The 25,140-nt window shown below is 38.4% G+C and overlaps 1 protein-coding gene across 6 annotated transcripts in view; it reads left to right on the top strand.

Annotated features, from left to right (window-relative positions):
• Positions 1 to 25,140, top strand: part of PHF21A (PHD finger protein 21A) — a 133,892-nt gene extending 108,752 nt beyond the window's left edge. For 4 of the 6 annotated variants that reach the window (XM_083837296.1, XM_083837299.1, XM_083837298.1 and 1 more), the window contains exons 7-18: positions 1,696 to 1,950; positions 3,702 to 3,788; positions 6,204 to 6,500; positions 8,261 to 8,359; positions 9,506 to 9,557; positions 10,344 to 10,423; positions 10,882 to 10,942; positions 13,356 to 13,519; positions 19,258 to 19,413; positions 21,077 to 21,152; positions 21,485 to 21,588; positions 23,543 to 25,140. In XM_083837296.1, the coding sequence (XP_083693422.1) occupies positions 1,696 to 1,950; positions 3,702 to 3,788; positions 6,204 to 6,500; positions 8,261 to 8,359; positions 9,506 to 9,557; positions 10,344 to 10,423; positions 10,882 to 10,942; positions 13,356 to 13,519; positions 19,258 to 19,413; positions 21,077 to 21,152; positions 21,485 to 21,588; positions 23,543 to 23,797 (1,686 nt within the window). In that variant the 3' untranslated portion in view covers positions 23,798 to 25,140. Of the gene's footprint in view, positions 1 to 1,695; positions 1,951 to 3,701; positions 3,789 to 6,203; positions 6,501 to 8,260; positions 8,360 to 9,505; positions 9,558 to 10,343; positions 10,424 to 10,881; positions 10,943 to 13,270; positions 13,294 to 13,355; positions 13,520 to 19,257; positions 19,414 to 21,076; positions 21,153 to 21,484; positions 21,589 to 23,542 lie in introns of all 6 variants that reach the window. The other 2 variants (XM_083837300.1, XM_083837301.1) reach the window with 1 other exon arrangement.

The raw sequence follows: 25,140 nt of genomic DNA, 5'->3' as shown, positions 1-25,140 counted from the left end.
ACGCTGAGAAAAAGGAAAAATAATTATGACTGGATTTTACATAAACGTATAAAATTGTAGCATAAAATATCCTTTGATTTGGCAATATGCAGTGATTTTTTTCCCACTTGTGTGTCATTAACAATTAAGATATGTAGTTTAAGCATTGAGAAAGTTGTGTGAAGGTAAATGCATTTTTGTTTAAGGAAATAGTACTGGAGAAATACGGAAGAAATCAACTGGAAATATATGTATAATATTTTATTAGAAAGAAGAGAAAGGTCTTGTGTGATTAAAATCAAGCAGTCTAAATCAGGCGTGTTCAGACGATGGAAAAGACTGTCTGATCCCTCGCTCTACGTTTTTTCCTGTTTTAATATCTAGCACTGTCATCAGGTGGGAATGGCATTTACTTCATACTAAGAGCATTTAATGATGCCAATAACTGTTTGGAAGATGCTGTGTCATTGGCACAATGGATTTTTTATACCAGAGAGAGAAGGGCTAAGTTCACCTGCCATTCTGTTGAGTGTCATTTGTCATGATTTTTCTGTGCATATTGTGTTCTGGTTTTATATGGAGATTTTCCTGCCTTGTCGCTTTTTGGATGAGATTTGTAATTTTCTGTTTCCCTTAGCATCTTAGAAGGCAGTACGTTTTCAAACAAAATTATGAAATTGTGGTTGTTTAATTTTAGAATACACTGAATTTGTGGGCATAGTGTATCCAGGCATTTCAGATAAGGTTCAGATAGAGTTAAGTGATTCAAAACTACTCGCATTAAAACAGACTAAGACCAATCATGGAATCACATACATGCACCAAAACCACCCCCGTTCCTGAGAAGTTAAAATTAACTGCCTGCAGCTGGACAGGCTTATAGCTAGCTCTTGCAACTCCATGTTAGCCCTGCTGATATTCTTAGGAGAGAACATGAAGGGCTAAATTACTGTATGTATGACTAAAACTGAAATTTGGGATAGCCAGGATCAAAATCCATTTTTGTTCTTTAAGAAACAAATGTATGAATGTTTTTCCCTCTTTCTCTGATCACGATGATCTCTGTAAGTAAAGTTTCCATTTGAAATTTTGGGTTTTAATCGGTGAGAAGCTAGTTTGCTGGTTTGTTTCATAAACTTCCACTATATAGGTTTGATGTTGACAGCAAACATTTGGAGGTAGTATGAAAGTAAAAGATCTAAAAATATATATGCCACTACTAATGCTTGGTTGTCATTTTCTAAGGAATTGTTTTTGAATCAATCTGTAATGCTGCAGATGGTTAAAATGTACCCAACAGGTGTCCCAAAAGAGATTTGTCTAGTAACTTGTCACAGCATCACAGGGTGGTTGAGGTTGGCAGGGACCCCTGGAGATCACCGAGTCCGGTGCCCCGCCAAGCAGCATCACCCAGAGCACGTTGCACAGGATGGCATCCAGGGGGGTTTTGAATATCTCCAGAGAAGAAGACTCCACAATCTCTCCGGGCAACCTGTTCTAGTGCTCTGCCACCCTTACAGTACAGAAATGTTTTCTCAATTTCTTTCTAGCTATCCAGTTTTCAGAGGCATAAGATAATGTGCCTGTCTGAACAGTAGGTAGGTAGACTCAGTGCTGCCTTTTCTTTTTCTGTAGATTGTTTCCAACTAACCAGCCCACATCCTGTCTGATACAAAGTGTCTCTGTCTCTTACAGTGTTTTTTCTGTTTCCTCTAGAAAACTGTAACTACAGCTTCAATGATCACCACTAAGACACTACCTCTCGTCTTGAAAGCAGCAACTGCGACCATGCCTGCCTCCGTTGTGGGTCAGAGACCTACCATTGCCATGGTCACTGCTATCAACAACAATCAGAAAGCGGTCCTCAGCACCGATGCGCAGAATGCACCAGTCAACCTCCAGACGACAAATAAGGTCACTGGGCCGGGAGCTGAGGCAGTCCAAATAGTGGCAAAAAACACAGTCACTTTGGTAAGCATTTCATGGGTTTTCCCTGCAGATACATGTGGTTTTAGTTTACAGGAGGGCTATAGAAAGTATTTAAATGAATAGTCAAGTTTTTGCAGGAGAAAGAAAAGTACCTGTTGTGAGGCTTCCGTAGTTAACATTGTTAAAATAAGAAGCTAAGAGAAAAGCATTTACTATCTATGGGTTGTTATTACTGTTTTGATTATAGAATTAAATTAATGCTGTCATCGCCTCTGTGTAAAGTTTCCCCTGGTTGCAGCTGTTAGTCATGGGGAAGTATCAATTGTTTTGCCCCTACCTAGTCTGTGTGGCTGTGTTCTGCAAAATTCAACTAGTTTGATAAAGGTGGTGTCAGAGTTTCTTTGTTTGATATTTGGGGTTTTCATCTTATATTTTTTGAGTCTATCTCTCATGTTCCCTTTCTGTGATAGTCTCTGGTGTTAGACACACCACTTAACTCTGTTCACTATCCTGTCTTCACTCACCACTTTTTCATACATAGATCCTGTTTCCTTAAGTGTGTTTTGGAAAGTGCTTTGATTACATCACACAGTCTTTTCAAGAGTAGTAAAGCTGCTGAACAATCAATCAGCCACCTGAAAATATAAGAAGTAATGTTTTAGAATTGGATTATATAGGCTTCTTGGACTGGAAACCAGCAATTGTATGAGATCATGACAGAGAAATTTTACTTCTGAATTAAAGATTGAAATTTCACTAAACATAAATCTTTTTTTTTTGTTTTAAAAAACACACATTTTAGTAATGCTAATGAAAGTAATTTTGCTTTCTAATGAGGCACATGTTTGTAATCAGAACAGACTGAATGGAGTTGTTCTGCTATTCCCTTTTCCAGTGTCATCCATTGCCCCACTCTCATCTGGCCTTTATGTTTCTGCTCAATCTCTTTGCTGAGTAACTTACTTAGGCTGGGAGGTGATTCTGTCACAATACTTGTCCATGATTTATTTTTCAGTAGTACATTTCATCAAAAATCTCAGAATATTTTCCAAGCATTAATTAATCAGTACAAGAGCTTTTTTAAGTAAATTGCAATCTTATGTGTGTGGACAGAAGTACATAAAGGTGGAAACTAACATGGACGTTGATTTCAGAGCATCTCACTGTGTAGTCACTAGTGCTATTCAGAGATTAATTATGTGGCAGCTCCAATTGATTTCAGGTAGACAGTGAAGTACTTAGGACTCCTTAAAATCAGACCCTAATTGTTTTGATTGGCTTACTTTTGAAAATTTTAAGTTGTGTATTTACAACCCTTCATAGTGTCATTAATATTGCTAGAAATAGAAGAGTTTTAACCTCCAGTTCTTTACTATTTTTTACGAGATACTCTTTCATTCTTCTGTATATCACTGAATATGAGAGGACAATAGTTCATATAGCTGGACATCAAAGGCTGGTATTATTTTCTGTCTGTTGTAAAGCCAATTATTAACTATTAAAACAAATGGCAGTTTCATTATCTTCAAATGAAATGGTTTTAGATCATAGTAGTACAGTCGCACTAGAAGGAAAGATACCTTCAATTTGTGTTCCAGGGTGTACAGGAACAGGGACGTAAGATTAGTTCTGGCTTCAATACATTTATAATGAAGAAGCTGTTACTGTGAAAAAATATTTACAGAGTGGAAAACCAGGAACATCAAGTCTGAAAATACATTCAGGAGTTTGATTTTGGTGAACAACTTCAAAGCTGTTTTCCACTTATTTAACTGTCTTTTATGTTCTTACAGCAGGTTCAGGCTACACCTCAGCCCATAAAAGTGCCGCAGTTCATCCCACCTCCCAGACTCACTCCTCGTCCAAATTTTCTTCCACAGGTGAGTGTACAGAGAACAAACATTAGAAGAAGGACCTTAATTATAGCATAAATAGAAGATATTTTCTATGTACATCATGTTTGCTGGTCTTTATTGGTGACCTGGTGGAGGAGATGATTCATCTTCATCAGGTTTGCAGATGATGCCAAATTTGAGGGTGCAGTCCACACACTTGAGGGCAGTGCTGCTGTTCAGAGGGACCCAGACAGGGTAAGGGAGTTAGCCAGCAGGAATCTTCTGAACTTTGGCAAGGAAAATGGCATAGTCTTGCACCTGGGATGGACTAACCCACTGCTTTAGGTACAGGCTGGGGACTGGCAGGCTGGGAAGCAGCACTTTTAGAAAGGTCTTGTCTGACAGTAGCTACATATGAACTAGTAGTGTGCCCTGGCATCAAAGAAGGCTGGCAGCATATTGGGCTGTACCAACAGGATCAATGGAAGAGATTAGCCACCTTTTCTTAGCAATCATAAAACTGGATCTGGTGCATGGCATCCAGTTCTGGACCCCCTGGTATAAGGAGGAAGTTAATAAATTTGAATGAATTTCAAATTTAGGGAGAGGAGGCCCAGTAAGATAGTTGGGGAGGGTAGGAATACATGACCTGCAAGGAGAGGCTGAGAGAGCTGAGCTTGTTCAGTTTATACAAGAGGTTTTGGGGAACCTAACAGCAGCCTTATTTCCAATACCTACAAAAAAATTAAGAAGATAGAGACATAGGTGCAGGAGAATTACAGACAAGGATCATAAATTTTAACAGGAAAGGTTTAAACAGTGAATGGAATGGAATGGAATGGAATGGAATGGAATAGTTCAGTTGAAAGGGACCTTCAAAGATCATACAGTCCAACTGCCTGACCACTTCAGATCTAACCAAAAGTTAAAGCATATTATCCAACTGACAGACATGGGGTATCAACCACCTCTCTAGGAAGCCTGTTCAAGTGTTTGACCACCCTCACAGTAAAGAAATTTTTCCTAATGTCCAGTCAAGAAACAATTTCTCACTGTGACAATACTTAAGAGTGGAAGAAGCTGTCCAGAGATGTTATGGAAGCTCCAAACTTGGAGGTTTCAGAGACTTGTCTGGATGAAGTCCTGAGCAATCTGGTCTCTGCATTTAGCGTTGGCCCTGCTCTAAGCAGGGGATTGGATTAGAGACCTCCTGAGCTTCCTTCTAACCTGCATGGGTCTGTGATTATGAGATTCACCTATGATGATCATATATGAAAGTATTTGCATCATATGAAATGAACCCACTGAACTGGTGTTAGCAAAATCAAAGTATCAACCAAGGCCTTAAATTGCTGTTATTGTTTGCCATTCATGAGCAAAAAAACGAAAACAAGATGTCTTTAGATATTTCCCAAGTGTTTCTGTCTTGCAGCAGAAAGTGACCTGTTAGCAGCTGAGCAGTAAAAGTTTTTTACAGGTTTTTCCATGGTTTGGGAAAGACGCTGATTCATTTTAAATAAATAAATAAATAGGTAAATAAATCTTGGAGGAACTATTTAATTACCAAGATATATGTGGCGCTGTGGCTAAAATTCTGAATCTTTTACAGAAAAAAAAGGAAAAGGGAAGTATAGGCTGATATCTGGTTAAGATTTAGGGACAGTGAGATCTGTGGGGATGTGTCCTAGATTTCGATGATAAAATCGTAATGGAATATTAAAGATGGATAGGACAGTAGAAATTAAACAATGAAAAAGGCTTTATTTTCAGAGTAATGCACTTTACTTCTATACTTTGTAATGATGCGATAAGTAAAAAGTTAACAATGGGCAAGAAATAAGCAAATGTTGGTGGTAGAGGACTGAAAAATTTTTGTGGCCCAAGAAAGAAAAAAGATTAACAACTGTATTTACCTGTACCCTTTATCACTTTCAGTGAGAGATTAATGTATAATCTTGCTTTTTGTTTGTTTGTTTGTTTAGCAAGATTGGTTGTGCAAGTGTCTATTTAGATATAGATAAAGCTGACAACAGTAACAAGGATTTGCTGAAAATTTGTTGAAGGCTCAGTGTAAAGCCTTGAGATACACTTTTAACATGAGTGCCTCGGCAGTGCCGGTAAATATTACATGAATATTTGGCTTGCGAAACCAATATGTTGATTTAGACATATATAAGGCACTTGGCAATACACATGCAGTATATAAATATCTGTGCATCAAAATACCATTTCAAGGACTGTGACTTCACATGCAAATGTTATGGCTGCGTCTTATGCAAGCAGGTTTGAAAACATGACTTTTCTTTCTCATAGCTTACTTATGACACTATGCTAAAATTACATTCTATAAGTAATCAAGCAACCTTGTATGAATTATACAGGCTGAATTGAAAGACTTGGTAAAGAAGTTCTTTGCAATACTCCTATATGAATCTCTCTGTCTTTTTTACTTTTTCGTAGGTTCGACCTAAACCAGTTGCCCAAAATAACATTCCTATTGCCCCAGCACCTCCTCCAATGCTTGCAGCTCCTCAGCTTATTCAGAGGCCTGTGATGTTGACAACAAAGTTCACACCCACCTCTTTACCCAACTCTCAGAACTCCATACATCCAGTTCGTGTAGTTAACGGGCAGACAGCAACCATAGCCAAAACTTTCCCTATGGCACAGCTCACCAGCATCGTGATAGCAGCACCGGGTACCAGGCTCGCTGGACCTCAGACTGTACAGATCAGCAAACCAAACATTGAAAAACAGGTACAGATAAGAAAGTATCTACTAGATAAACATAGCGGGTTTATTGCTTTATGGAGCCAGTTTTGGAGAGGATAAGAAATGGAGAAATTTTCAGTGGGTACTGGAAATACTCGTGTTCCAACAACAATACAAATTAAGGAATGACTTTCAACTCTTGGGGTAGAAATTACCTTTTCTTTAATATGGCTCATTGGAATCTTATTCTCAAACTTCAGGGGTTTTATTCTCCCTGTACTTTCTTAACTTCAGTAGTTTATAAACAAGCAGTATTCCAGGGCTGTACTGATTTATTGGATACTGAGTACAAACACAAGTCCGTGTTCATATCAGGCTTTTAAGAGACACTGGAATAATATTTTCAGTGGTTTTGTTTTTCAGATAGTGACTACCAGAAAGGCAAAAAAAAAATTACGCAAAATCATAGGAGTATATAACCCAATAAGTACAATAATTTCTTCCTTGATCTTGTAGTCTTGTACACTTGTGATTGGAGACAAAATAGTCTTGCTCAGCTTCTGAAGACTGGTAGTTTCCCATGACAAAATTGGATTGAATGGGCGGAAGGGTGACCTTCAGAAACAGAGCATTCTGGATGTTTAGTTTTAAAGTCTCTTTCCAGTAAAGATTTTCATAAAATAAAATTTTGCTTTAGTGTGGGTTGCAGCTGCAGTCCTTCCCATTCAGTTCAAGTGAAGCAATCTTCTGTTTCACTTTTAACTACTTGGTATATTACATGTTAGTAATATTTTAATACTATATAATGTATAATACGTTATCTATAAGATATAACATATATTTATGTAATTGTGCATATATTAGTATATATTTCACTTACAACTCTTTCATAGACAAATGTGCCTTGAAGTTATCGTCCATATTTGAAGTCACCTATAGAGACTGTGAAAAACTTGTGCATGAACATTATGCTCGTGTTCAGTTCTCCTCATGAATTCACATGAGTAGGTTCTTGTGTACCTCAAGGCGGTCTTACAAGTTATTCAGCAATGCATGCCCTTTTCATATGATTTGAAGTTGTACTTTTACAATACTGTACTTTTGATGCCTATTCCTTTTGATGTCAGCAATATTCATTTGCTCTTTCAATAATTACTGGAAATTCAAGGAACTGTTGAAAACCATGCAGAAAAATGCTGGTGGCTTAACAATACACAATTATTTTTGTATATTTTCCCTACATGGTAAAGGGGGAAAGTTTGTGTCTGTATAGAGATTACCTTAATTTGTAGCATCAGCAGCTGTGCCATGGGTTGAGGATTGTCATGCAAGGTTTTGTGATACCATTGCAAAAGATTCTAACTTCAGAAAAGAAAAAAGTTTCAGAAACATCTGAGATCTTAGGAGTCAGAGAGACAGTATTTGAGCCATTCATAATTCTTCATGAAGACCAAGGAGCCAGAAGTACAAAATACGTGTACCATGAGAATGTTTTGTACCTGGAAGTTTTCCATCCCATACAGTATAGTGATTTCTGTAATGGAGTTAACTCTTACGATGACTTTTATTGCTTGCATGGCTGCTTGGGTTAATGGAATGGTAGTGAGGCTGCTCCATCCTTTGTTAAAGCAAAACACAAATTAACATTCCTCTCACGTCAGATTCCTCAATTAAGTCTTTGTTAGTATACTGCCAGTTTTAAACTGTTTTTCTCCTGTATCTGCTAAAGTATTTGTTTTGCTTTATTAGTCAACGTAAAAAAGTCATTCTTATCACTGAATGAAAGAAACACTGTTTCTTTTCAGACTATTAAACCACACGTGGAAGCAGAAGAGAAGCAAACAGAAAGTCGTACAGTTACTCCACCTGCTGCACCGAAGCCAAAACGAGAAGAAAATCCACAGGTATCAGAACACATCCAGAGCTTTCTTTTGAGAAAAAAAAAGGAAGTACTCTGTCCTTCAGAAAACAATTTTTCTCCTCTGTTCCATAAAGACTCCTAAATTTTTATGTTCCTTACATTCCTGTTGGACAGCAATAGCTGATAGGGCTACAGAATAAGAAATCTAAATAGATACAATGCATTTGCATTTTCCAGTCCTGAGATGCATTGGACTTCTGAGCCTTTTGTCAAGCTAGAAGATCGTAATTTACCTCTGATACTTCCTTCAACCAGGAGGCTTAGATTACGGCACTGATTTCCATTCCTTTGAGCTTTTGGACTTCTGAAGTTATTTTTAATGCTGGAGAACTGTCTTTATCTTGCTTTATGAAATACTACCGTTCTGGTGAGCAGGACGGAAAGAGTAATGTATGTTCACATTCTCCCAGTTCTTATTCCAGTTAAGGTATAGTTAGTCTAGTGATTAGTGATATTATTAGTGATTAAATGGCCAAAATGGGTATTTTTAAAGCCTGCCTGCCATGGCAAGCTTTGGAACTGATTACAACTAAATGTTCTGCTATGTTTGTTTTTTGTAGATGGATTCAAACTGACTACTGTGAGCATTAACTGTTGTCAGTACCAATTCTGATTTTTAGATGTCTTTGCAATTCCTGCATTAAAATTAGAATCCTTTAAGAGAGCCATAGCCTTTATCAAACTGCAAATGTAAGCCAGAGTTGCTCCTTGTAGTCTGCAATAATCATAGAGATAATATGGAGATCGTATTCTGCAACCAGCAATGTTTTGCTGGCAAGTGAACTGTGTTGGCATTTACTAAGAGCCAATCACGTAGTTGTTTCAGTGCTGGATTGGAAGTAAAGAAACTGCTTTCTTGTTACTAGCTCTGCCAACTCTGTGATCATGAGCAACTGGCATTTCCCTACATCTCAGCCTAGTTTCCCGTCTAGAAAATGGGACTGGCGTCTATCTTCTGTAAAGGAGATTGACATATATGAATGAAAAGGAATTTATAGAAGCAAAGCATTATTAATAACTTCTTTGTTGCTTAGTTACCTGTCAACTGACTTTAAAGGGCCGAAGTAGCTTATCCTAACGATTGGAAATGTTATGATCTCTGTGTTTTTATTTTTTTTCCTTCTCACAGAAACTTGCCTTCATGGTATCTCTGGGACTAGTTACTCATGACCATCTGGAAGGTAAGAAAAATGTCGTAAGTTGGTTCTTGAGCTCTCTGCTTCATGGCCATTCTGAGTTGGAAGTTCAAGTCCAAAATATTTCTGTATTAAGTGCATTTGGGATGCCTGTACTCTTAATCTTAGTCTCTGTTGTGCATCCTTTTTATTCCCCGTGTTACATGGACACAGATCAGTTGCTTATGCAGCTGAGATCAGTGGTTGGGAAGAAAGTGTATGTTTTGGTAGTAGGAAAGAAGTTTGTGACAGTATTGTTGCTTTTAGGGCAGCCCCTGTATCTGAAAAGTTATGCCATGGATAATTTTATGGTAACTCACATCTGGATTTCTTATTTATTTCATGATTTCATGGAACTGTAATCTGTAAAGGAAATGAGTTGATAGATAATTGGCTTTCTTAATCCTATACAGTGAAAAACAGCTTAAATTGCAACAGCTTGCATATTTCTGTACTGCATTTATTTTTAAGTATTGAAAAGATTACCAGAGGCTTTTAGTTTTAGCTCTCAGTTACACTGACCACCAATTTAAAAAGTCGTAGTCAGGGAGTACTTTTATTTAGACAGAAGATGACAGTCATTTTGTGAATTAGTTGAGCACTTACATTCCTTGTCAGATCTTAGTTTTCAAACCTTCAGAAATTAGAAGTGTGACAAAGTTGCCTGTATTGATTACGAGTGGTGTTCTGCAGAAATCTTCACAGCTACCTTCACATGCAAACTGTATTCTGAGAACTTCATATAATTTCTGAGGCCCGTTGTTTTCTAACCTGAATGCTTTGTTTTACAAGAAATCCAAAGTAAGCGACAAGAGAGGAAAAGAAGAACAACAGCAAATCCAGTATACAGTGGAGCAGTTTTTGAGCCTGAGGTATTGATCTCTTGCCGGGGGAAGCTAGTACTTTCATTCTGAGCTTATGTGTTTTTCTGCCACATTGCTGCCTACTAAGCTGTCTCAGTTCTAACTGGACAGGGAAGCTATTGTTTATGATTTAAAAGGCCATTGCAATGATATAACCCTCAGATTTTTAAAAAGTAAATACATTGGGGTGTTCTTTTAATACTTGCATCCCTTTCTGCCTTCCCCTATGTAAAGCTGACGTTAAATGGCAGTGTGTGTTAGTCCTAGCCATTAGGTCAGCTTGCATATTAGCCTGAAGCAGTCCAGATGTCAGAAGTAGTGTAAAAAAGCTGACCTTTCTGAAGCTATGCTCCAGAAAATAGAAGAGCCAATCGTCTCATGTAGTACTACCATGCTATCCATCAATATTGCATATAGTTGTTGCCAAAAATGTTAGCGAGCAAAAATGGTTCTATTCTCCCCTACAGCGCAAGAAGAGTGCAGTCACGTACCTGAACAGCACAATGCATCCTGGGACACGCAAAAGAGGTGAGATATTTAGACTTGTCTCCCTGCTGTGTGCCTCTTTCTCCATCTTGTGTTTGCAGTTCCCTTGTTGATACGAAGAACAGAACAAAGAAGGGCATTGCAGTACTTCATTTGTATAGTGAAGTTCTATGGTAGACACTGGTCGTGACTTCTAGGGATTAGCATAGCAGGTTTTATTAGGCAGCTCAGTGTTTCATTTCAATTTCACTCTCGCCCCCCAACAATAGGGCAAAGTGAAAGGTGAGATGTGTGAACATCATTTAGTGGTATAAAGCTGCTGTCAAGATCCTCTTGTTAATAAGTAAATTGTATTGCTACCATCAAGAAGAAGGTGGTTATGGAAGAAGTGTCTCTGCCCAGAATAGGAGAGGAAACTTAGCGTGAGAAAAGCTTGTTCCCTACTGTGAGCAGAGATATGTCCTTGGAAAGATTTTGTCTTCAGAAAGAAAGACTATCTCGCTCCTTGCTCATACTGAGCACTTCGCTGCAAGCAGAGTGCCACTTGTCCAAACAGGGGAGGTGATGTTTCATACAGGTATGCAGTATTATTCAGTAGAAATTCTTCTGTAATACAGGTGAAATTTTAAGACTTAGGTTATGGTGAATCAGATGAGTCAGAACAGCATAGCAGAGAACTTGATACTGTTTTTTGTGCACGGCATCAACCACACGTACATGACAATCTTTCCCTGATTTTTGACAATTTTCTGCGGTTTTTACAGACTTAAGCAATCGAGCATATTTAAAATCCACAGTCTAATCTAGCATCAACCAGTTCCAGTTCTGTTGTTTTTTTTGTTTTGTTTTGTTTTGTTCTGTTTTGTTTTTTTGGCTGCAAGGTCATATATCCATTTCACATGTACTCTCCTAGACATACCTTGTCAGTCTAGAAGGCAATGTGGCAAAACTGACACTTCTGCAGCCATGCTGTTTCTGAATAAAGCACATGAGCCTCTAGTGCCATCCTCTAATGACATAAAAAAATATTTTTTTAAATAGTATGATATAGATTTTATATAGAGAGAGGTTTGCATTTGATCTGTGGATAAGTAAATGTTCCTACTTCTAGTAATGATTTCTTAATTCTGTTTTATAACTCATTGTGAACTGCATCAATGAAAGAGTTTGCATGCTTTTGTACTTGATATTCTCCTAGCCTATTTATGCATGCTGACTGCTGTTATGCTCTCTTTTTTTTTTCTCCCACACTGTTTTGAGCCTGCACCTTGTATCGGTACCAAACTAGCAGCATGCATTTTCAGTTGACAAAAGATTTGGATGTATACATTTGTTTTGTGATTTAGTATAGCAATATATTAGGTGAAAAGCTTATGCAAGCAAGTGCCCTTGAGAGCTTTAGTTTAATTCTAGATGGTGCTGAGCATGTCAGAAATTTCAGCCATGGACATCACTATCAGAAATCCGTTTCCAAGGACATACTTAGTTCTGGAACATATCCAGACTTTAAATGCTAGGTTTAGCATGTTAATAGGTATGGACTGACAATCTGTAAACATAAAATCCGGAGAATTATTCCTAGATCCTAGGTCCTTTATGTTTACATATCCATAAATTACCCTGGAGAAGGGAGGCAGAAATAATGGTTACATATTGTTTTTTGCCGTCTTCTTTTGCATACGTAATTTTATGAAAATAGCTACAAACACATTCTGCACTTCTGCTAGTCTAAAGGAGCACATGGAAGTTGTGTAGAATCAAACGTATTTGACTGAGAAATGCTAAGAAAAAGCACAGGATTTGGGTGAGGGTTACAGTGGAAGACCAATGATAGATTACAGCTGGTAGTGCTGGGGTTATGAGTCACAAAATAGGACCTGTTTTAAATTTAAAAGATGTACCAGTAGACTAGAAAGTGCTGATCTGTGGGTGAGTGGGTTTAAAAAAATGGGAAGAAAAGGAGAGGGTTGGAATGGTGAGTGTTGGCCTGTGATAAAGGACTTAACCTTTGTGTAGATTTATGCTGGCAGTAGAAAGATAGGAATGTGTGGGATAACAGTAGAAAGGATTTAATAGTAGTTATTGTGGCTTCTCTCTAGTTTTGATGCCAACATGCTTTCCCTAAAAACTGAATAGCCTTGTTTCTAGGAATGGAAAGCATTCCCACACTGCTTTTGTGAGAGCGATACTTTGACCCTCGACAGAACTTGTTTCTATTTCCTTCTGAAATACATCTTTTAAATGTTCTTTCCTTGCAAAATTCTACTTAAAGATTTCTTAAAAATGTTTTAATCTTTGCTTCTGTCCTTCCACTTGTAACTTTTATATTAATTTCCTCTCTGTGCTACATCATTTCCTTTTTCATGCTAGCCAATGAGGACCACTGGCCAAAGGTATGTAAGATCATTTTTCCTTTTTTTTGTTTGTTTGTTTGTTCCCTTTTGTTAATATGTAGGTCGTCCACCTAAATACAACACGGTGCTGGGGTTTGGGGCTTTGACCCCCACATCCCCTCTGTCCAGTTATCCTGACTCCCCTGAAAATGAAAAGACAGAGACCACATTTACTTTTCCCGCAGCTGTTCAGCCTGTGTCCCTGCCTAGCCCCAGCTCCACAGACGTAAGTAACTCTTGGGGAGGGGGTTACTTTTGGAAAGATATGTAGAAACAGTCGCAAGGAAAATCATTGCAGATTTTGTTTCTTTAGTCTCACTCATCCTTTGTCCTAGTTCAGTGCAATGAAATGGTCCAGCATCCTTTTAACACCCTTCCTTTTTCCTCCTGCACCTATGTTCTTATCCTGTAGAGATTTTATTTATAACTCCTTCAGTGGATTGAAACACTGGGAGGCACCAGGCATGCTAGATGAGCTCATTTCCTTTGTGCCATGTCTAAGATCTTGTCTGACTGAATTGAATCTGTCATCCATGAAAATGGGGGAAGGGGAGAATGAAAAGTATTACTTACAGACTCTAATAACAAAAAGTTGTGGTGTTTCTATAATGAGAGAAGGAAAACCTCCTAGATCACTCAGAACAGCCAGGAGCCGTGTTCACAGCATTGCTTATGGTAGTTCTGGTGTACCAATATAGCTGAATACATTGCCCCTGTGATCAGATCACTATATCTGTCTTGAAAGAAATTTGCCCATTTTGTTATAATTTATAAAGAAGTAGGTATACTTTTTTTTTAAGTTAAAAGATAGGATTTGCCACTCAAAGTACAACTTTTTTTTTTTTTAAGTTGCTGAGAACTACTGAATTATTTTATTATTTCTAGCAAAAACATGATGAAAAATTTTAAAGGTCATGCATAAACCTCAGAAAAGAAATAGTGAGAAAACTTGGACTGAGTTTCTGTGTAGGTCTGACAGGACATAACGAAGGGACACTATGGCTTGTCCAAAAGTGTACTGTTACTCTATTCAGTATGGGTGAAACAATTCATTGCATAAAAATTCTCAGGAGGTGTAGTGTAAAAGTAAAGTGCTTGCCTTTTAGTGACTACTAATTACTGGGTACAGTTTAAAAATAAAAAGGTGCTTGCTTATTTAGTCATATCATTGCAGACTCCTGCAATCTGAGTAAGTGATCTGTGGGTTTTTTGTTTGTTTGTATGTTTGTTTTTTACATATTTTCACAAATATTATAGGCCCAACAACTTGAAATGGGCTTTAAGGAAGAGCTGGGCAGCTTTATTTTCATCTATGCAGTTTCACCACTGTAAGTGCACGGACTGAGGGACCAACTCTTTTGGCCACATACAAGAGGGAATAGAAGCCAGCTTGTTGCTTCTGAACTGTATTTGTTCTGTACAGATAACAGGAATAGAAATAGTACAAGTGTGTCTGAGTCACAGAAATAAATAGATGCAGTTCTGATACACAGGGAATATGTATGTGAAATTAGAAGGTGCTCTTTTATGTAGTCACTTTTGAGAGCAGAATAGCACTTGACTATAAAAGCCCTTTGCTGACAGTCAGATGAAAGAGACTGGAACAGCCCCTCATAGGGAGGGTGGGGCAGCTCCACCTCTGGGGTCTTCTGTAACTAAGCAGTAAAAATGACAAGTAAACATGCTGAAGAGAACATTTTTGACACTGGCCCCAAGAGAAGGGCTGGATAGTGTGGTAGGTCTTTTCCGTCTCTGACTTCTGTATGCATACTGCCGGTCTTTTCCCACTGTATAAGAGCTCTCAAAACAGTATAATGTGATGTTGTCCTGTTTTCCAAGGTGCCTGGCGACAGCAGGCTAAATCAAGAGTAGAGAATTTTTGAGGCATTCTAATCTAGTTCTGAATGCCGTGAATTTTCTGAAATTTTATAGTATTTAGACCTAGATTATGGATTATTTCAGTATTCATTAATTATGAAAATAGAAGTATTCTAAAGGAGACAGTGGAAGTTTACAAAGAAGGTAGTTAACATGCTCTCTTACCTGAGTGTATTGTAATATAGCACAGTAGCACTCTTTTCCCTTTAGAATAATATTTAAGTCCCCTTTAAAATGTTTACAGACAAGTGATTTAGTTTATACATAAGCGATGGTTTTAACATTTTTGTAGGTTTGGTTTTTCGAAGGAATTTTATCCCAAAGTCTCATTCAATGTATATTCCCTATCAGTTGAGCTAATTCTTTAGACTTTTCAGAAATATTTGGTATTGAATTCCATGTAAAATAAAATACATGTAAAAGCAGAAAATATATTTCAACATGACAATCAAAATATAGAAAGGTCTATTTATTCCAGATAGGATAGAAAATGCTGCCTGTTGTTACAGCTCCCAGCTTTTGGGGACCTACAGAATGAAAATATGAGATGTGCATGCCTAAATAAAAGGTTATTTCAAAAGTCCCAGTTAAAACCATTCAGCAGTTTCCCAGACAGATACAGAAGAAAACTGCAATTTTACCCATCTTTAAAACATTTTGCACTCATTTACTGAGAAGGTCTTATTCATGTAGGCTTCAGAATGGAAGTTTGATGTTTAGTACATAAACTTTGCTTTTAGCCAACCTGTAAAAAATACAAATCAAGCACTCATCACCACAGCCCAGAAAGGCCTTCTTGCCTTTCTCCTGAATTGTCATTCTCTGAATGACAGAGATGAATTTTGAAGGGACAATGAAACAGGAGCTTGAGATGGGATTGGAGATGAGAGTAGAGGAGTAGAAACTAGGAATAGAGCCTGGGGAAACAAAGGAAGTAATACAGTAGGCACGGTTGAACAGATCTTTTTTTTTTTTTTTCTGTCTGGCAATTGGCTGTGAACCATTTGGTTATGGGTGATTCTCTCTCACACAGTAGCATATTCACCTGGAAGATGGCAATTGCCTTTGACAGTCAATTACTCAGCAGCAAGAATAAAGCAAAACTGTTCTCTGTCTAAAAGTCTCTATTCTAGTGATGGTTCAAGTCTGTGGTCACAAAATGCCTTTTTATTAGTAAATTAATAAATGGTCCAGTTGAGAAGAGCATTAGAGAACATGCAGATTGCAAAGTCAAGCCCATAAATGTTAGAAAGTGCCAAGATTATTATTGCTTATGATAACTTAATTCACTTACATCATGCATATATATTACGATCATCTTTATTTATGTGGTCTTGCACAGTTGTTGTCAAAGAGTATTTAGATTTCCCACGTTATTCCAGTGAAATGTACATATACATGTATATATATAACATATTCAAACACGTAAACTACATATACTTTGGATATGATGCTGTATTTTTCAGTTCTATTCCTAAAGCCAGGCACTATTGCTCTAGCCACTGTATATAAAAATAAAATGTTAGCTGTTCAAAAAGCTTTAATTTGTTTTCTGGTTCTCTTGGTACAGAGGAAACAGCAAAAAGTGACCTCAAATCACCTTTTATACTGTCTCTGTCCTGAAATTATTCTTCTGTCCGTTTAGCCTGCAACATATGTCCGAGCATTGTCAGCGAGCTCTGCTTTAACATAAGTTGGCTGCATATAGTTTTCACAGAGCTGGTCCAGACACTGAGATTAGTGGGGTGCATGTCACATCACATCCAACCCCCTTCATGCATGTATTTATTAACGGTCTAGAAAACCTGGGGCATTTCTTTGGAATTGAGCATTGGCTGGGATTTGGTATGTCCAGTTATTAATTTTGAGGAAATACCCTGAATTTTGTATTATTGTTTTGACAAACCAAAAATAGGACTATGGATTTTGTGCACGTGTTGTCATCCTGATGTGTTCAGCCACACTGCATGCTGACCAGTTGTATGACTTCTGGATTTACAGTGTTCTGTTGAATTTAGAAGGCTCTGGGTCTAAATTTCTAAATGTCACCACCTCAAGAAGCAACAGTTTGCATCTCTCGTGTAGGTCTCTTTCTACAGGATACTAGATATATCAGTTTTGGTTTTCAACACACCAATAATTGGGCACCTGAGCCAGATACCAAATGCCGTTTGTGGTCCGTGGCAACCGAAGGCATCTTAACAACACATATAATACTCTAGAATGAGAATTTTCTTGTAAAATGTGATAATTTTGCTCTTAAAAATTTCATTAGGTTGCAGAGGATTTCACATCTTAGCTTATGTCACATCTCCTGTCTGCCTTCTTTTCCTTACTTGTACTCGCGGAATGCTTGATGGAGGAAAAGAAGTTCTTCTCAGACTGGTTACACAGATCACTTCACAAGAGGCATGAAGTGTCACTCATTTCATTCTTCTGTTAACACGGAAGAGCTCTGTGGTAAAGCATGAAATAATACCGTAACCCACCTCTCAATGATCCCTGGAGTTACGGAACCAAAACATGATGCTGAAAATTCACTGAAGCTTGATCCTTTACAAAACACGGCATCAGTGCTAACCTTGGGAATTAAGAGAAGAATAGCATTCCCTTCAGAGAAAGGCCTCATCAGCAATAGAGCCGCCAAGTAGAAACCTTAGCAGATTGCCTGTGTCTCATTCTTCTAATATGTTTAATATTTTATCCACAGTAGAGGTTAGCATCATTTTTCTTGTCTGGCAACTTAATGTGTAAGTGCATGGCCAAGTCCGATATCATTCCAAGATGATGGAACTTATTCACACACTTGAAAAGACTGCACGGGTCAAAATGAAGCACCGCGAGTGCTGATAGTGCATATATACGGAGGGAGTGTATATGCGCAGTTTGACTCAACACATGCATCTTAAGATAACAGTCTTGCAGATGTTGTGCGTGTGAAAAGTTGGCTGAAGTCAGTGAGAAGTGCATATTTCTAACTCCAGATGGGGCCTAGAATATGTCAAGTTGCCTGAAAAGGCCACAGGTGGAGAGGGGAGAGGGGTTCGGATGCCCTTTTCCTGCTCTTTGGGTGCTAAGCCATTTTTCTTTCATGCCTCTTTGTTCAAATATCCAAAGAACAAAGGAAAACAAACAAACACCATCACCACCACTACCCCAAGCATGAGATGGGAGTAATAGGAGGAGAGAGAGAGAGAAGAAAAAGTGACAAAAATTAGACCTATATTTCTGGGGAGTTAATGGCTTTAGAAAAGAAATTTCTCTAAAGGTGATAAAGTAGTAATTTGGACTGGATTTTGTTAAGAGACCTTGTCAGTATGTTTTCAACTCTTTATGGGGGAGAAAAAAAACCACAGACCCTTAGTTAGAAAGTCTCTCTTGCTATTCTTTCATCCTGTCTCTCAACGTATGTTAGTGATGAAACATAGACCACTATCTATAGAGAAAGAGAAAATTTTGAGTCATAGCTTATTTGGTGCAACTTGAGGTAACCTGTGCGAGGTAAAAAGAATTATCTCAGAACATATAATTCATTCTGTTCTTTTTCATTTACAAGCAGAGCACCTTTTCCTTCCACTTTCATTTTTAAAGGTGACCTAAATATTTGACAGTGTTCTTTTAAGTCACTCAGTTGGGGTTTCTTACATACTATTACTGGAAAGAGACAGCCTCATCAGCATTCCCAAAGTGAAGTTGTGCTTACATCCAGAAATGAGAAGGGTTAACAAGGAGAATAGCTCATCATTTTAGGCCAAAAAAAAAAGCAGGGTAAGGGGGGAATCTAAAATAAGACAGGCTATGGGGTATCAGTTGTTAAGAGAAGTTTTGGTAATAAGTGTTTGTTGTAACATTTCACCCTGGGAGGACAGAGGGAGTGTTTGGGAAGACAGATGTCAGTGTTACTGACATCATGCCTGGTTTTCCTGTTTCACCTTCTAAAAAGGGCTTGACCATTTGGAACCCCCTTAGAAATAGTTTGTGCTGTAAACTTTGCATTTAACAATGATGTAGATGTCAAAGGTCAAAGTTCACTTTTTGCCTTCTCTCTCTTTCTCTCACCCTCAACCCTTCCCCTCAATTTTATAGGGCGATATCCATGAGGATTTTTGCAGTGTTTGCAGAAAAAGTGGGCAGTTGCTGATGTGTGACACATGTTCACGTGTTTATCACCTGGACTGTCTGGACCCGCCTCTGAAAACCATTCCCAAGGGCATGTGGATCTGTCCCAAATGTCAAGACCAGGTATTGTTTGACAGACAGTGTTATGCACAATGCACTGTAAAGATTTTTCCAAGTTAAAGAAAACAATCATATCACTTGGCTTACTTATATCAAGACAGCCTGACACTGAACAAATTTATTTGGTCTGCAACAAGGCTTGTGTGAATTTGATTTGATTACATCTGTTGGAATGCGTGCAAGTACAAAACCGTTAAGTTTTACTCCCGGACTTGGGGTCTTTATTTGTTACCCTTGTGGTTTTACTCTTTCTGGGCTGAGGCACACAAACTTTTGGGAAAGGTTCTCTAATACTCATAGAAATTTTCCCGTTCATCCCAAACTCGTTTCTTCAAAAGTTATTAGCATGTTCTTCTGGATAAATAAATAAAACATTTGTAGAAGCCTACATCAAGAGATAGAGAAAATATAAACCTCTCTTTGGTTATATAAATCAAACACCAGAGAGGTTGACTTCAGTGATCTCTTTAATAACGTTGTCCAGAATCAGTGTAACGAGGATGGACAAACAGCTTGGTTCTTCTTTCTTCCAGATCCCTTTGTAAGAGTACACAATTGAAACAAACAGATGATATTTTAATATTTTGTTCATAATTGCATTGAGATTACAAGACAAAGAAGTAAACTACTGTATTCATAACCCTTTTGTGGAACTCCAGAAGTTGCAAAGGGTTGCTCTTAATCAGCAGCCTGAAGCTGTTAGTGTTCTGTCTGATTTAGCATCTTGTTTAGTCACCCACATGACCTTTGGTTAGCCAGATGGTAAAGTAAGAAAACAGCCTGGCATATGATTTGCTGTTCAGGAGAATGAAAAAGCAAAACTCAAGTGACTTGGTCAGTAGTTGCAAATGAGGAGGGAGAGTTACCACTTTCCTATTCCTGGTCTTGTGTTCCATCATGTAACCCTTCTCTTTGTATTTCAGTGATAGGTTCCCACAAAATTATGGGGAAAAATGGGAGTTATTTCACTGTAAAGTGGCCGAGTCCTCTGTCTTCTGAGACATCCCTCTGATTTCACATGTTAAAAAGACACAGTACATTTTTCTTCTCAAAATAAAGGTCCTTAGGAAGGAACATGTTAGGAAGGAATATGTAGGTAGGAATATGTTAGGGAGGATCTGAAAGGCATAAATGGGTTTTACCCTTATATAAAGAAGATTTGGCAATTATATTAAAACGATTCTAGTAAGAAGGGCAGATAGGACAGTTTCATGTTTTACTAGCCAGGAAGTGTGGTATTTGAATGTATGGTGTGGAGACTGCTCTGTGCCATGAGAAGTTTTCTCCCAGAACATCTGAGATCAGCAGTTTGTCTGAACCATGAAATAATGTTTTGTCTCCTGGCAAGTTTGAGTTCAGATACGTTATCTTTTCATTCCTCTTTTAAGTTGTTCAGTTTCATTAGTAGAGTTTATTTGTGGCTATGGAGGGAATTTGAGAAAATGCTGACATTTGTAAGAAACAGGCCTCCTTTGTGGGAGCTACGGTACAGTTGTGAATAATTCCCTCTGTTAAATCTCAGAACAGGTCTGCAAAGCAGACATGTTAACAGGGCTCAGACTAATGATAGCCATAAAGAAAATCCTCTGCCTTTCCCTCTTTCTCCTTTTTCTTTTCCTAGGAGTAGATTATTTATCATCTAAATCTCTACACACTTTTCTTTCAGATGTTAAAGAAGGAAGAAGCAATCCCGTGGCCAGGAACTTTAGCAATTGTTCATTCATATATTGCATATAAAGCAGGTAGGAAAATGGGGAGCAACACCTTTGCTTCAGTTTTAATACCGGAAAATGTTGTTGAGGGAATGGGACAGAATGATACTTCCTTTAGAAAAGGAAATTAAAGGGAAAGAACCTTAATCACTAGTGAAGTGTAAATGGCAGTCAAAATATCTATTAAGCTTTCTGTGATGCTTCTGTGTACAGGTGAAACATTGGGTGTTATTTATTGCAAAAGTTGTTGAATTGATTTTAAACTCCCCCTTTAAATGAAACAGTTCACAACCTCTATCCACAGTTGTAACAGAAACAATTTAAATATTATTTCTTGACGTGATGAATGTTCTGTTTTGCAGCAAAAGAAGAGGAAAAACAGAAACTACTTAAATGGAGTTCAGATTTAAAACAGGAAAGAGAACAACTAGAGCAGAAGGTCAAACAGCTCAGCAATTCCATAACGGTGAGTATTGCCCTCCCAAATAACTCTGCACCTGTCCTCTGGTGCCAGAATTCAGAAAGAGAACTGTAGAGCCCATGTGCTACACCTATGTTCCACTGGTTTTACTGAGAATTGAATGGGCTCTTTCCTGTGTTTTTTTTAGGACTTTGGGGAGCAGGAATGAAATGCAGGCAACATATACTTAGAATGAGTAACTTACACATGTTCCATGCTGACTGTGCTGTATGTACTGTAGACATACAGTGACCTGTAATAGCAGCAGGTGACAAAAATGACCCACAGCATTATTGTCTGTGGGCAGCAGATAAATTCTAATTCTCCAGTGGCTCACTTAAGTTTGAATAGTTGGGCCCCTGTGTATAGTAAGAGTTACATTCTCTGCATTTTCCAGACATTCCTAGTACAAAAGTGACCATTTACTCACAACTGGCTCTTGGGCTCCTGACATGTTGGCTTGGCAGTCAGCAGGTGGACTGTGCATGCCTCTGCATATTATTAATTGGACATTGTCATACTTCTATCCAGAAGCTGTGGTTTACACCTTAATTTATCGCAGTAATTGGAACACACATATTAATTTGCTCTTTCTTCTCACCTTAATATGCAAATCAGGCTCTTGAGGTGCCAGTGTAAAGTTTGAGGCCCTCACTTAGCATAGGCTGAGTCTGTATCACAGAATGAAAAATACTGAAACCTATGTGGCAACTCCTGTAAGGCTGGATACGTAAGTACAGACTTGTTTTTTTAAATACAGATGTGCTGTCTGGTCTCTGTGTCTTTACCTCCTAGGCCAAAAGTAAGCGTCCCATGCTTAAAGACCTCTAAATGCTGATGATACAAGTAAAACAACTATGAGCAAGTAGGTGGTGAGAGGTGCTGGCTAGCGGTTCTGGAGACTGTCATCTTCTGGTTATCAGTAGCTGGGCATAAACTGAGCAGCACTAGAGCACTAGCACCATTTCTTAGTGATGTACACAGGCAGGGGCAAGCCTTAATAAGAGGGATTGATAGTAGGTAAGGAGAATGGTTTATTTGCTATGATCAAGCCATTGCTTATACTTTCATTGGAACTGTCCAATAAAGGCGGATTAGATCTAAATTTCGTAGAGCTCTTACAATGCCAAGAGCTCTGTGTGAAAACAGTAGAGCTGAAACCAACAGTGTCTGGAGATCAGCATGGATAAAAGATTTGAAAAGTGTAAGAAGGTTGCCATCTCCATGTAAGAACCTGAATGTTATAGATACAAAGTAGCTACCATCTCCTTTTTGAGAGTTTCAGCTATAGATACAAGCAGTTTTTCACTCCTGAAGCATCATTTGTGGGCATTTTTTAAAGTTATCTTACCCTGACTCTTATCTGATGAGCTGGCTATTGCTTCTAAGAGAAATAAGTGGTCGCAAAATAAGATTTTCAAATGAGGAAGGGTTTGTTTTTCTTTCCAAGTGTCCCTTTATTTATTGAGAGGAGGAAGTGATATTCCTGCTAAAGCATATGTGAAAGCAAAGGCTGTATCCCATTAGTTGCATGCACACACACTGTCAGCAGTCAGCTGCAGTAGGACGCCTGAGTTTGCACATCTGAGCTAAAGAAATTTGAGCAATGCAATACTACTAGAAAAATAATAAGAACGTATACTTGGAAGTTTCCCTTCAAAAGGAACACAAAAGGATGGAGCTGTCTGTGTTGATTTGCCAAGCACCTTGGGATGAAAGGGCCATACTGGGTGACAGCTACGTACTGACAATTTAATTCCGCAGCCTGCAAATATGAATTCTCCTATGATCGCAGCTCTGAGGCTCATTTTCTTCTAGGCTGAAATTATAGGTGACATTGTAGCTGCAGTCTTTTCTGAGTACTTACGTTTAGATCTGCAAACGTATTCCTTCTCTTACCTTCTTGCATTCATATGAGGGTAAAGCTTGAACTTACTACTGCTTTTTGGTCTTGCTGCAGAAATGCATGGAAATGAAGAACACCATCCTTGCAAAACAGAAGGAGATGCACAGCTCCTTGGAGAAGGTAAAACAGCTGATCCGCCTCATCCAAGGCATCGACCTTTCAAAACCCATAAACTCTGAGGTCAATTCAGTAGCCATCTCCAATGGCATGGACTCCACTAACAATACTAATGCTGCCACCTCCACCTTAGCCCCCTCCCCTTCCCAGAGCTGCATGGTGAACTGTAACAAGGGCGATGAGACTAAATAACACAGTGAAGTGCAGAAGGAGCCAAGGGAGGTGGCGGCGAGGAGGAGGAGCAAAATAACGAAACTCTAGAAAAGCAAAACCGGATTTCTTCTGGAAAGTGCAGAATTCTTTAGTTCTTTGGTTCCAGAGAGAGCGTGAAGATGCTTGTGCCAGGCGGCACCGGAGTTTGCCAATTGATCCTTCTTATTCTGTGTGTACATGCAAAGTTTGGATCATGTTACATGAATAGTGCCAGCTGGGGGTTCTTTGCCAGCACCATGCCAAGTGAAATAATATATTTACTCTCTCTATATTTTACACCAGTGTGTGCCTGCAGCAGCCTCCACAGCCACTATAGGTTTGTTTTATTTTTGTTTGGGGTGAGGAGCAGGGATGAGGGAGGAGAGCAGGTTTCAAATCCTTATTTGCAGAACAGTTTGTTTAGCTAGGGGAAAACAAAAACAAGTCCAAAGAGCCTGTGGGCTTTTCCTGTTTCTAAACTCTCAGTACTATTAAACCAAAAAAACAGAAACATAAATTATCAAATCCCAGTGCCCAGAAGGGACAAGTCTATCAAATAAGCAGTATTTACTATTGTTTAGACAGGAGATGTACAAAAGGAAAGGAGATGGACTTTTCACTGAGTAACCAGCACATGTACAGGCTGAAGATCTACTGTCCCAACAGCTTTGGGTTAATCCTATTTCTTCACATCAGATAAAAGACATGCTTTGCAGAATTGGTTTGGGTCCTCACACTCATCCAGAAAGCCTGTGTTGGGAATGGGAAAATAGAGGGCCAGAATCCAGGGTCAGCTTGGAGCATTGGACGGAGGTGTCCCAAGAGAAAATGTGCATCGATTACTTGAAAATGAGATTCCAACCCTTTTCTATATTTATAAACAACAAAAGTATCCTGAACAAAGTAGCACATGACCCAGATGTGTGAACTGAACAGAGAAATGTCCTTTTCTTTCACTTCCTTTCTCTTCTTTTGGTAACAAGAACTAAATAAGGAATAGAAAAGCTGTTTTTCAGGCTGACAGTCTAATTAAAGAGGTAGATGGGACCTTGCATGGTATAGATTAGAAGTAATAGTGTCAGTGAGATACAGTGAGTCTTTGTGAGTCCTTGTGTCATCGTTTTGGGCACTGTTTTTTTATGCAAGGGCAAAATCTTTGTATCTGGGGGAAAAAAAAAACAAACAACTTTTTTAAATTAAAAAGGAAAATAAAAGATATTGAGGTCTTCCTAGTGTTACTTAAAATAAGATCAAGGTAAGAAACATTGTAAAAAAAATACAAAAGTGCTATTTGTTTCCTAAACAAGTGATTTCTATTAAAAAGGTGTCAGAACTGGAGAAAA

This window comes from Anser anser (assembly GCF_964211835.1).
Source record: "Anser anser genome assembly, chromosome: 5".
NCBI lineage: Eukaryota > Metazoa > Chordata > Aves > Anseriformes > Anatidae > Anser > Anser anser.
The sequence above is the reverse complement of the archived record's forward strand: the minus strand, read 5'-3'. Positions and strand labels throughout refer to the sequence as shown.